This window comes from Hippocampus comes, unplaced genomic scaffold (assembly GCF_001891065.2).
Source record: "Hippocampus comes isolate QL1 unplaced genomic scaffold, H_comes_QL1_v1.1 scaffold237, whole genome shotgun sequence".
In the NCBI taxonomy this organism is placed as follows: domain Eukaryota; kingdom Metazoa; phylum Chordata; class Actinopteri; order Syngnathiformes; family Syngnathidae; genus Hippocampus; species Hippocampus comes.
The window spans coordinates 393842-406187 of NW_017806159.1; the positions used below are offsets into that span (position 1 = coordinate 393842).

The following is a 12346-nucleotide window of genomic DNA, read 5'->3' on the forward strand; positions in this document are numbered from 1 at the left end:
ATATGACATATTTCCCTTTCTTTCGTCACCTCTCGAGTATTCGCCCGCTAACCAGAAAGTACCATGTCAGCCTGAGACCCATCAGCTTCTGTTTACTAGCCGCATCAAAAAAAAGTGTTTTGATCCTCTAGTGCATGTTAAAAAATGAATGTAACCTTTTCTTTCAGTTTTTCCATTGTAAGCGCACCCAATGGAGGTCTTTTGGAAGACAAAGGTGGAGCCTTCATCCTCATTTAGTTCATTTTTACACATTTATCTTCTTTGGGTGCAAAGAAGGATTTTGAAAGGGAAAAAAAAAGTCCTTCAGGCTCTTAAAGGTGAGACAAAAGCTGTGAGGAACATTGTGCGCAAGATGCAGCTTTTTTGGTGGAGGTCTTTTGGAAGACAAAGGTGGAGCCTTCATCCTCATTTAGTTCATTTTTACACATTTATTTACTTTCTTCTTTTATTTCTTCTTTGGGTGGGTGCAAAGAAGGATTTTGAAAGGAAAAAAATGTCCTTTAGGCTCTTAAAGGTGAGACAAAAGCAGTGAGGAACATTGTGCGCAAGATGCAGCTTTTTTGGGGGAAACAGTCATGCTTAGCCTCCAGCTTTTTTTTTTTTAAATTAAGATGGTTGGTGATGCATTTTCTTTCAAGAACTAATCCCATTCCAGGTGCACTCAATGGTGCTTTTGCTGGAGCTTTTCATGCTTTTCCAAGCATTCAACAATGCATTTTTAGTGCGCAAGTAGCACTTGAATCTGTTTGGCCGATATGTATTCTTGGAAGCAGATGCCAATATCTTTTAATGGCAAGCAAAATAAAAGGCTTTATTTTCAGGACCGCTGGGTGTGTTCCAGATTGGAATACTGTCGAGCTACTTACTTACAGCAGTCAGGAGTCGAAGTTGGAAGGTTCTCCTCTGATTTGCTATTCAAACAAACTGACTGTGCGGCATCTGAAAGAACATCCCGGGTCCCTCCGGCGATCTGACTCAGCAGTCTCACAAAGAAGCCGCACTGCGATGAGCCACACCATACTACGATTGCACTCCCACACTCTCACAAATAGATTTAAAAGGATGAAGAATGTACTGGGTGGCCCAGTGGTCCAGTGGTTGACCTCACAATGCAGAGGTATCGGGTTCAATTCCAGCTCCGGCCTCCCTGCGTGGAGTTTGCACGTTCTCCCCGGGCTTGCGTGGGTTTTCTCCAGGTACTCCTCCCACATTCCGAAAACATGCATGGCAGGCTGATTGAATGCTCAAAATTGTCCCTAGTTGTGACTGTGAGCGTGGATAGTTGTTTGTCTCTGTGTGCCCTGCGATTGGCTGGCAACCGGTTCAGGGTGTCCCCCGCCTACTGCCCAAAGACGGCTGGGATAGGCTCCAGCACACCCCCCGCGACCCTTGTGAGGATAAGCGGATCGGAAAATGGATGGATGGAAGAATGTACTTTGTATTGATTACAATGTGTGCAAAGTTATGTATTGATTTTGTGTCGTGAGCAGCCAAGGAGCATATGGTGTGTGACCCGTTATGTTCCGACTCTGGATGTTGGGGTCCTGGCCCAGACCAATGTCTCTCATGCAGGGACTTCCGTAGGGGACAAAGTTGTGTGGAACACTGCAACCTGTATGAAGGGTAAGTCGTGCCTTACATTGTTTACATTTCAGGGGTACCTTGTACAGAGAGGCTTCATTATTCCAGATGAAGTGTCATTAGCGCTGAACAATGAATCATTTTTTGTCATGCGTTTGCGAGATGATGAAATTCCCTTTACAAAGTACAACATATGGCATGAACAAGGCCACCCGACAGCAGCGAAGGTGGAGAGTAGATGATCCCGAAGCATCAGCTTCTTACTCTACACGTTATGAGACCAGACGTGAGACAAAAGGCCAATCAATCAGCGTATAATATGACCATCTGGAAATACAAATGTGTTTTATTGCTTAAGCGGATGCGCGCCTCGAAAGCAAACAACTCTGCTGTTCTTTTTCCAACTGTTTATATCCTTCATGGGACTTCTTACACTACACGTTATGAGACCAGACGTGAGACAAAAGGCCAATCAATCAGCGTATAATATGACCATCTGGAAATACAAATGTGTTTTATTGCTTAAGCGGATGCGCGCCTCGAAAGCAAACAACTCTGCTGTTCTTTTTCGAACTGTTTATATCCTTCATGGGACAGACATGTGTCCATAGCCTGTCAGTCATGAAGTAAAGTTTCAGTCAAACACATCACCGGGCTCTTTGTCATCGTTTGTAAGTCCAGCAATATTCACTCAGGATAGTAATTAATAGTTCATAACTCCGACGGTTCAAAAGAGCAATTTAAGGTAAGTCACTTTGAAGAGCAGCCCTGAAGAGTGCCATCGTGGGGGGGGGGGCTGTTGACTTTGACCCTGAAGAGTGCCATCGTGGGGGGGGGTTCTGTTGACTTTGAAGGTTTAGCTTGATGTTCTCCACCTCACACCTGACAAAGCTTTTGTCCCCCGGCCCGGTGAGTTCTGCTAATAACCCCCCGAATAATTCAACTTAATGACTGACTGGTAGAAGGAGTCATTTAAAGTGCCAATTTAGAAGTGGATGCACTCACGAGGAGGAAGAAGGAGACCGGCGATGTCGAAACGGGCGGGGGGGCTAGGCGTGTCACTGCGTGTCACAGTCACTGCTTGCGCACGGGGCCACGCCGTGCCTACCTGTCCATAAGGTCGTCGGCACCGCCTGCACTATCACAGCACCGCAAGCAATCCCTCACTCTTCAATCTCGCCATCTTGTTGCTTATATTCGCCGTATATGATGCAACACAGCCTTGCGGACATACCCGCGCAAGCTAGCTTAGATTTTTTTTGAGGGACAATTTTCTTTGAGGAGCTGAATCCTTTCTTTTATTCTCTTTTCCTGCACACGGAATGGCTCGGTGTCCCAATGTTGTTGATGTATTGCCTCAAGCATATTGCATTGATCGATATCATTGTGCTGCTTTTGATCCGAGACTTAAACCCAGCTCACGGCGAACCATGCAGTTGACCGTATCTCCAGTGGAAAAAGGGGAAAAATGACAAAAATACTCTTCACCACACACATGACGCGGTGATGGATATTACAAGTTGGCGAGTGTTCATGCCTTAGTCCCGTTCCCATGATTGACAGCTCAGTTTTATGTCTGCTATGCTCATACAGGAGTAAAACCATGACTGCAGTCATAATATTTGATGAAAAATCACTTTTAAGCCATAAATATAAAATAATTAGTCGCATGGAAAATACAGGGTTTTTTTTTTTTTTTTAAAATATAAAATAGTCACATGGAAAATAGTTTTTTTTTTTTTTATTCGTCACTATGTCCAGACCAGCATGAACATTTTATTCAACAAACCTCAACTTGTATTAACTGTATCAAAGCAGATTTGAAACGTAACTCACATTTGATTCTGTGTTTATGTTGGGAAATAGATTGCGTACATGTAAAATGGAATATAAAGGGGAACGGAGTCATTCGTGCAACACCCTTGAAGTCTAACCTACTGATGTGCTCCCACTGGTTCCGGTTCTCTTGTCTTTTTCTGTCTTTATTTTTTTCCCCTCTTTCTCTGCATAAAAATATGTGCCATTGTCATATGAACGTGAGGCCACGTCTTTCCTGTCCAATTCATCATTCAGGGAGATTCGAGAGTTTGCCAACGACTCGGTGTGTGTGGAGTGTGATTCCCAATGTGAGCGGGCTGACGGCAACGCTTTGACCTGCCACGGTCCGGTAAGTGCGCTACTCGAGTCAGCAACCACAAGGCCAACTTGAATGTTGATGTGGAGCGCATAAATCCTCTGATATTGGCTGCCAAAGTGGCTGATGCAATACAGTATTTGTGTTTGTCAGAATTAGAAGAAATTATACATAGAGTTACCAATAAAATACTGTTCATATTTTAACGTAGCTACTGGGTACCTTTATGAAAATCTTACTTTTTACAGTGTATTTTTCCTTCACTCTCCAAAAAAATCTTTTTTTTTTTTTATTTCAAAGAAAAGCTTTATTTTTCAAGCAGACAAGTTTGTTTGGTTTATTTATTGATTTATTTTTTTGTATTGTATGCTTGAATTTGAGAGATTGAAAGGAAAAAAAAAACCTACTTTCTATCTGGCTGTGCAGCACACCACCCACGCTGAAATGGAGACCTTTAAAAGTGTATCTTGCTGTTTGATTGACAGGTGTAACTGTGGAGCTGTCAGGGCACAAGAATGCCAAAGTGCAGTTTGCCGAAATTGTTTAAGTCGTTCTTGTAATGATAAAGGTTGCAAATGTCAGTTTTTATTGTAATGCTTTCAGAACCTATTTTTTTTTCCTTTCAGTTTCTGGCACAAATCAATGGTGTACCTTGATTTCTCATCAATAAATTTGCAAAAATAATTAAATAAAGCGCATCGTGAGTAAGGAATATTTTGTGGATTTTTTTTTTCATCTGATCCTAATCATTTTTTTTCCCAGTCAGTTGTCCAAAAAGAAATAACAGAAAATTAACCAAAACAATCCCTTCAGAAGGGATGTGCTTGCTTTATTTATTTAGTTATTTAGTCATTCGTTTATGGTGGCAAACAAGCTTTGAAACAATTGTTCCTTTTAGATCAAACTTTTATGCAACAATATTTGTGTCTTAGAAGCACTTGTGTTGGATGAACAGTTTCCAACATGACTAACCGACTGCTTTTGCAATGTTGAAAGTAAAGATGACGTTAAAGACAATAAACTCAGTTTCCCTTCCATCAGGCTCATACACAAACTATGTTAAAAATGTTCTGTTTGTGTTGTCTGTTTCTTAGTGGGACTTAAAGTTGCTAGTTATGTTTTTTTTTTTCCATTGGGGTATTTTTGTTTGGGGATTTTTTGTGGGGGGGCAGAAATGGTCGCTTGAGGGGATGGAAAAATTGCTAACTGTAGTGACTACGTTGCTAAGTTGGCGACACTAGCTCTGGTTTTTAAAAATATCTCCTCTCACGCCACCCCACCAAAAAAGGGGAAAAAAAACCCATGAAAATAAATGACTAAATTGTCCAGAGGGGAAGAAACTGGAATTAATCAATAGAATCGATCACTCACCCAGCGCTATGACCTAGTTTTCATTGGTTTGCCATCATCCATCCTGCCAGCCATTTTCTATCCTGCTTGTCTTCATTCGGGTTGTTTTATTCACCTTTAATCAATTGGGGGGTGTGGTTGGCTTGTTTTTAATTATGATTGCATTTGTGCATTTGTGGCTTGACTCAATTTGGCCCCATATGTGGGGGAAAAAAAAAACATTTAGCGCCATGCTCTGTCGACACGTCTGCACAAGTCCCATATGTGGGGGAAAAAAAATTTAGCGCCATGCTCTGTCGACACGTCTGCACAAGCCCTTCCCTCCCTCCCTCCTCGTCGTGTATTTTGTCACGCAGTGTATGATGGGAATGTCTCATATTAACCTGTTGCGCCCTTGTCGTAGCATCCGCATGTGCAGACCGGGCGGCCAAATGGATTAGAGCGATCGTGTTATGGTTGCAAAGCCCTTGGCAATTAAATGAGAGTTTACACAAAGTGATTTGATTGGCCTAATGCCCTGTTGTAGTGAGGCTGGGGAGACGACCGTGTTTGTGAGCGCAGCGGGCTGTGTTATAGACACAATATGAGATGACTGTCAAGAGAAAGATCAATAACGTTTGTTTCCTGAATGAAAAGCCCCTCCGCTTCAAACTCATTCACCTTCATAGTGCGACGAAACGAAATTGTACATTTTTTTTAAAAATCGGTATTATGCTTGGCGAAGCATAGAATATTATTTATTCTCTCTCTGAAGTGAGATGTCAGAGTGAGAGGGCAGCATTACTGTGTCATGCCCCAAGGAGTCCCCCCCCCCCCCACCCCGAGTTAATCTTGACAAGGGGTTGCTTTGCTAATTGGCCTCTGCAGCAACCAGCCCTCAAAAGGTTTTTAACCTGCATTAATATTGAGGTACATTTTATCAGCAGCCTGACCTGGCACTACTCCAGAGTGCCTTTACATGTCATCCTTTTTTTTTTTTTTTAATCAGTCAAAGTTTCTGTCTTTATTCATCCGAAATTATCAGTTTATTTATTTGTTGACAATATTTTAGAAGCATGCTGGATTTATGTAAGAACACAGGTCTGATTAACATTAGCTCGTATGTTGATGTTTTTTAAAAAGTGGAAAAAACAATGGCACACAAAAGTATCAGTAAAAATGTTGATAACGATCAAGCTTACGGTATCAGGCCAGGAAAACGGTTTGAATTGAACAAAAATTGGCTGTAGTGCACATTCACGGGCAGGTATGCATGTAGCCGCGCTGCATTACACCGAATGGCGTTTCTTATATTTTGGTTATGTCCGTTAGCTACTTCAAAGGGTCAACGAGAAACCGTTCTCGGTGTGATCGAGAAGATTTGTAAACCACAATGTAAAAGATTGTTAAATTGATACTTCTGTGACCTCACTATGCCATGGCCAATTTGAGAGAGAGACATAATGTTAGTCATACATGACGGCTGCACGCTGTACGTGTGTGCGTGCGTTTGTATCTTCCACTTGGCAATTAGATGTTCTTGAAGCCTGTTGATTGCCTGAAAGAACACTTCTCTCCTTCCTTACCTCCTCCCTCGAATATATTAGGACCATAAATCCTCTTCGAGGCGGATTGTTATGGTCATAGCGAGTGCTTTGAGGAATGGTTATTATGAGCTTCCTCCTCTCACACTGCTTTATGCGTCTCAATTGCTTTTGGCCCTCTACACGCATTTCTTCACTCATTCATCTCTTGCATATGCTTGCCGGTGTTCGACGGTGATTTTTTTTTTCTTGTCTCTTTCCATTTTTTTGCGCCCTCTGTCTTCCACTTTCTCTATTAGTCTATTACTTTCAAGCTCCATGTACGTATATCTTTATATCTGCATTGCCCGTACCAGCTTTAACGTCACCGCCGTCATGGGCGTGTCACAGCTACCTATTGTTGATATCTATGGTCGTGACGGTCAAGCCATTTGATTCCCAGAATACAAGGCGTGCCGCAATACATTTAATTCATGAGGTTATAAGGACGTTACGCCATATATCTGTGTTTGTTTTATTAGTCGTGACTGTGTGTCATATTTCACTGTCACATTTGAGCGATGTTGCACTGTTTTGCTTTGGGTTTTTTTTTTGGGGGGGGGTTTACGAACTATGACCTTTGGTTGTGTGTGAAAATGGGACACTCAGGTCAATTCCTACCATCCAGTAACATTACCTTCTAAAGATACATATACTTACCAAAATTGAATGTCATGGAAATTGCATCAAAAAACACGTCCATTTTTTTTTTTTTTTTTTTTAAATGATGCGATGTCCGAAACGCAGACATTAACATATATATATTTTTTTTAATGGACATTCGAGGTTTTCACAGGACAGCAACGATTTTATCGAGAAAAAAAAAATCAGCCACTCATGCCGTTCAGTTGACAATGGCCACAAGAGGGCGCCGTGGTGTTGGCCGCTGTGACAAGTAGTCGACACTTAGTCGACTACTTAGTCGAAATAAAGCCACTTATCGGTTCTCGCCCATCCCTAACAATACATGTAACCACCGAGCCTGTTCAGTGTCACAGGTGAGCTAATTCAATCCCAGCTGACTTTGGGTGAGACAGGGGTTACACCCGGACGAGTCTCCACATTCCAGAAAAACCTGGATGTTAGGTTAATTCAAGACTCAAAATTTTGCATCGGTATGAATGGTTGCTCGTCCATACGCGTCCTCCGACTGTCTTTCGACCAGTTCTAGGTTAACCCTGCCTCTAGCTCTAAATTAAGGAGGAATGGGCTCCGACTCACCCGTGACCTTAATGACAACAAATGCTATTGAAAACGATTGTACGGATGGATGAGGGTATGCTCCCAAGTAAGATGATTCCTATCGTCTCTTACGGTCCTCCCAAATTTTGGTCAAACTCAATAATGCGTGCCGTCGGGAGATTGAAACTTTGATTCTTCACTCTAGCCGAGTAAACAATGTTTTGTGTCTATTTTTGCAGGGCCCCGAGCATTGTGTAAAATGCATCCATTTTAAGGACGGTCCTAACTGTGTGGAAAAATGCCCAGATGGCCTGCAAGGCGCAAACAGTTTTATCTTCAAGTATGCCGAAAGCAACAATGAGTGCCATCCCTGCCATGCCAACTGCACACAAGGGTGAGGAATGAAAGTCGCGATGAAGACACTCATGTGTAATTTTGTAAATGCTCAAAAGTCAAGCACCCAAAGACTATACAGGCAGGATTTTTTTTTTTTGGTCACATAAAAAAAATCATTTACAGAGCCAAGACCGACCCAATGTTAACAAGATGACATTGCAATAAACACCAAAGTTTTTCTTTCGATTCAAATTATTTCGACAGTTACTCCTTTTTTTATTCTCCTGCTGTGTTCCTCTCACATAAACGTATATCTTGAAATCTTTCAAGACCGGAGCAATAAATAGAGGCGTGATGGAGAAAATGAGAAGGGATGAAAGGAGCGGAGTCCTTCACGTTTCTTCCCATCACTCACTAGCCAGTCAGCTTTCCATGCAATATTCAACACTGGTTGCTGAGACAAAATTTTGTATTTTACTCCACAGGGAGCGTGTGTCATTTGAGTGTGTTATTTCTCCTTTCCTGAGTGACAGCCCCCGGCTCACTGGAGCATAACAATGTAGTCGTAAATGGAAAACACCAGGCTGACACTTTGTCACAGGTACAGCTTCATAAGCAGCTCTCCCTCTCAAGAAGACACGCCAGGAGAATTAGAGGGAAAGATCAGACAAAATCAAAGTGACAAAAAGCAGGACTTTAAACTCCTGTCCAGTTTTTGTAACCCTTTCGTACAGTCCGTTTTTAATGCACACATGTGGCCTGATTTATTGACGGTTTTCTTCTTCACGCAAACAGAGGTGGGAGCTAAGTGGCACAACCACGTTTGTGATTGATCAAACCTGACGTGAGTTGCGATGGCTAGTTTTGCGTATCCAACTAGCATGTCTGAAACTTCGGCGCGACCAATATACAAATGAAGGCTATCCCAGCATAGCTGAAATTTTTGTCACATATCTCCTAGTCAGCAGGCTTGCATGAATGCAAAGGGAGAAAAATCTTTGATGGTTCTGAATGCAGCCTACACAAAAATCCGTAGTTTCCCTCTCACACTTCTTCTCCAGTAATATGCAATAATAGCCAACACACTCTACATACATTTGCTCGCTTTACAGAAGTGTCTTACAACATTTGGCTGTGGAAAAAAAATCGTGTATTGAATTTATCTCAAATGTTTGCACGAAAATAAAATCATCTGGATCCAGATTGTGTGTCTACCAAGAAGGTGCATAAATGACCATTTAAGTCGACGGCACATTGGAGAAAGTGCCCAAGTGAACCTGCAAATTAGTGCCTGCTTTTTCGAATTCTAATACATTCAGCCTTTGGTATGTTCCGAGGCAGTTTTATCTTCAGGGGGAGGAGTCAAGTGGCGCATTCAAGTGTGCTCAGTTTGGTCGAGAACCGATTTTCGGTCGTAATCCGAGGCATAAAAAACTCTAAATTTTTGGTCGAAAACCGATTTGGTCGAGAACAGAGACGTTTGAAAACCGAGGTGTGACTGTAATTGTTTATATCCAATGAAGTATACAGTATAGTGGTGCAATGAGGTACGAGTTTTATTCGTTCCTTGACCGCGCTCGTAACTCAGACCACATTTAATCTTCCACGCGTATTTTGCTCAATTCACTGCAATTTCCCCATTTTTAAACATTTTTGCATCTCTTAACCCCATTTTGTATTTTTCTAGGTGCAGTGGGCCAAGACATCAGGACTGTATCGGCTGGATGGACAGGTACAATCTTGTCTCTCGTTACTGTTAAAACTCAAAAGCAGAGCACAGGCTACGTCGACAATCACATCTATTTGCAACAGTTGAGCCTGTTTTTATCTGTTCACGAGAAGTTATTCTAGCTCCTCCTTTCCATTTTCACTTGCGATCGTTTTCACTGACCATGTGGCTCACTATGTTTGTATACGGACTGCATAGGAGCGTATCTATTTTTAGCGGCTGGAGGCTTCTTTTCCCGATGAATAGGCAGCCTTATACCAAGGGCAATCGATGGTGAAGCAGATAAGTAAAAAATCCAGGGGACTCTTTGGAGAACGGATAAAAATGTACACTTTTCTTGCTCAACACCGAGACACGGCTAACAGGATAAAGAAGGAGCAGCAGCAGAATGGAAGTCAGCTGACCTGTTGAGCGGCTCAGCGCTTATCAGATCTCCGATAGCAGTTGCGGTGATACATTAAATGTCCGGCTCAGCCGGCAGCTTGGGTGTCACACATCTTGTAAATCTGCTGCCTCGGTGGCAGCATTGCCTTTTGAGCATGATTTCAAGCGGCTTATCGGGCATTCATTATCACCAAAAGGCCAATATTTCAGCGTAGGGACTTAGTGCCTCGTTTGATTAAGCTGTCACTCAATATTCACTCATCAAAATGTCCCATTCTGAACCATGGTTCGATGTCGTTATGTTGAATCAAGGCTGCCTTCTTGATTGACGTTATTGCGTGTTTCTGCTGTTGCTGTTTGTCGATGGCAGAAAAAGATTACGCGCTGTCGATTGAGAGGCACATGGCTTATCTTTATCCCGACTGACTTAACGTCATAGGTGGGTCACACCCTGGACTGGTCAATACTCAATGACAGGTACACATTTAGACGAGCACAAAATCATAGGAAGAATATGCAGCCGCGGTGTCACCGCCTGTAATTCCCGTTACGGTCGTCACATTTCCACAATGAAAAACAGAATGTCGCATCCGACGGCAGGTGAGCACGGCAGGTAGCGCTCATAAGCTCTCGAAATACAAAGTAGTCGTCATAGACGCAAGCCTGCGTGAAACTTAGAATTTATGGATCAAGGAAACAAGCAACATACACGTCTTTAAATCCTTTCTACTTCCTAAAAAAAAAAAAAAAGCAACAGATACAAGCCATGAGAACATGGTTGAAAAGAAACACATTTCTTGATCAATAATACACCGTAGCATTTGTCACGTCACAGACTTACATCATACCCCAATGCCGTGCTTCATTCAAGGAAGTCCGTATCTGTGAGAGCGGACACAAGTAGCAAGCGACATGTTATGATTTTTAGCTTGTCAGTATCGTCCGATACTCTCGCTTTACTTTTTCCATTCATAATCTTTTCAACCTCTCTGCGTCACCCCAACTTTTCTTGCTCCCAGCGGCGTTGTTTCATCCATTCTAATGACTTATCTCACCTTTTCTCCTTCTCGTCCCCTTCCACGTTATTGTCCTCAGAACCCCTTTGATCGCGGCAGGGGTGATCGGCAGCCTCTTCATGGTGGTTATCGTTGCGCTGAGCGTGGTGGTGTCTGTGCGCCGGAACAACATCAAGAAGAAGCGGGCCCTTCGTCGCTTCTTGGAAACAGAGGTGAGTGATGTCCTCAGTCTCGGGTATTCACTTAGCTAGTCTTAGGAAACACAGGATGACGTGACGGAGGCTGTGACAGAGATGAAAGCCGCGAAATGCTCTTTACACTTGCTCAGATTAACAGTAGTAACTGCCCCAAGACAGCTGACATCCCGACCCTCGTGAGGATAAAGCTGCTCGAATACAGGATGATTTATATATCCCGTATTTTCCGCACAAAAAGGCGCACTGGATTATGAGGCGCACCTTCAACGAATGGCCTATTTTGTAATTTTTTTCATACATTGGGCGCACCGCATGATAAAACGCAATCTACAATGCATCCACTAACTTGAGCTATGCTCGAGGAATCTCACACTGAACGATCAGATGTCAGTAAAACTTATTTCATAAAGCAGCGACACAGTTCACTGAATTATACACTTTATTTTCCTTAGAATCCCGTTTTTATTTTTTTTTTCTCTCACTCTCTCTTTAGTGAGGGGCTACAGGATTCAGTTCATACACTAGATTCAGTGACCAAATGTGGTCATGGTCAACTCTTGCCGCTGCTCTATTTCCGCGTTCAACTGCGTAACCGATCGCCTTAAGTTTGAACTCTGCATTGTCAGCATGTCTCGAGCAAGGAGTCATTCTGGGGTTGAAATATTACCATAATGACCATTGCTTGTGGAGGCTCTCAGTCGTACAGGAAAGTTCCATCGTAGAAAGGGTTCTGTCAGTCGTCATCTGTACCTGTGGGTAAAAAACAAAAAACAAAAAACAAAAAAGGACGTTTCGCTTCTCTCACAGAAGCTTCGTCAGCGGTAGACAACCCTGAAGTCTCCGTGAAGACTCCGGGAAGTTGCTCTGCGCTAAAA

General features: G+C 42.7%; 1 protein-coding gene across 1 annotated transcript in view; it reads left to right on the forward strand.

Annotated features, from left to right (window-relative positions):
- erbb4b (erb-b2 receptor tyrosine kinase 4b) overlaps positions 1 to 12346 on the forward strand; it is a 77879-nt gene that overhangs the window by 36671 nt on the left and 28862 nt on the right. Inside the window, exons 14-18 of the mRNA XM_019895350.1 lie at positions 1491 to 1623; positions 3655 to 3748; positions 8049 to 8203; positions 9833 to 9877; positions 11354 to 11486. Of these exons, the coding sequence (XP_019750909.1) occupies positions 1491 to 1623; positions 3655 to 3748; positions 8049 to 8203; positions 9833 to 9877; positions 11354 to 11486 (560 nt within the window). The remainder of the gene's footprint in view (positions 1 to 1490; positions 1624 to 3654; positions 3749 to 8048; positions 8204 to 9832; positions 9878 to 11353; positions 11487 to 12346) is intronic.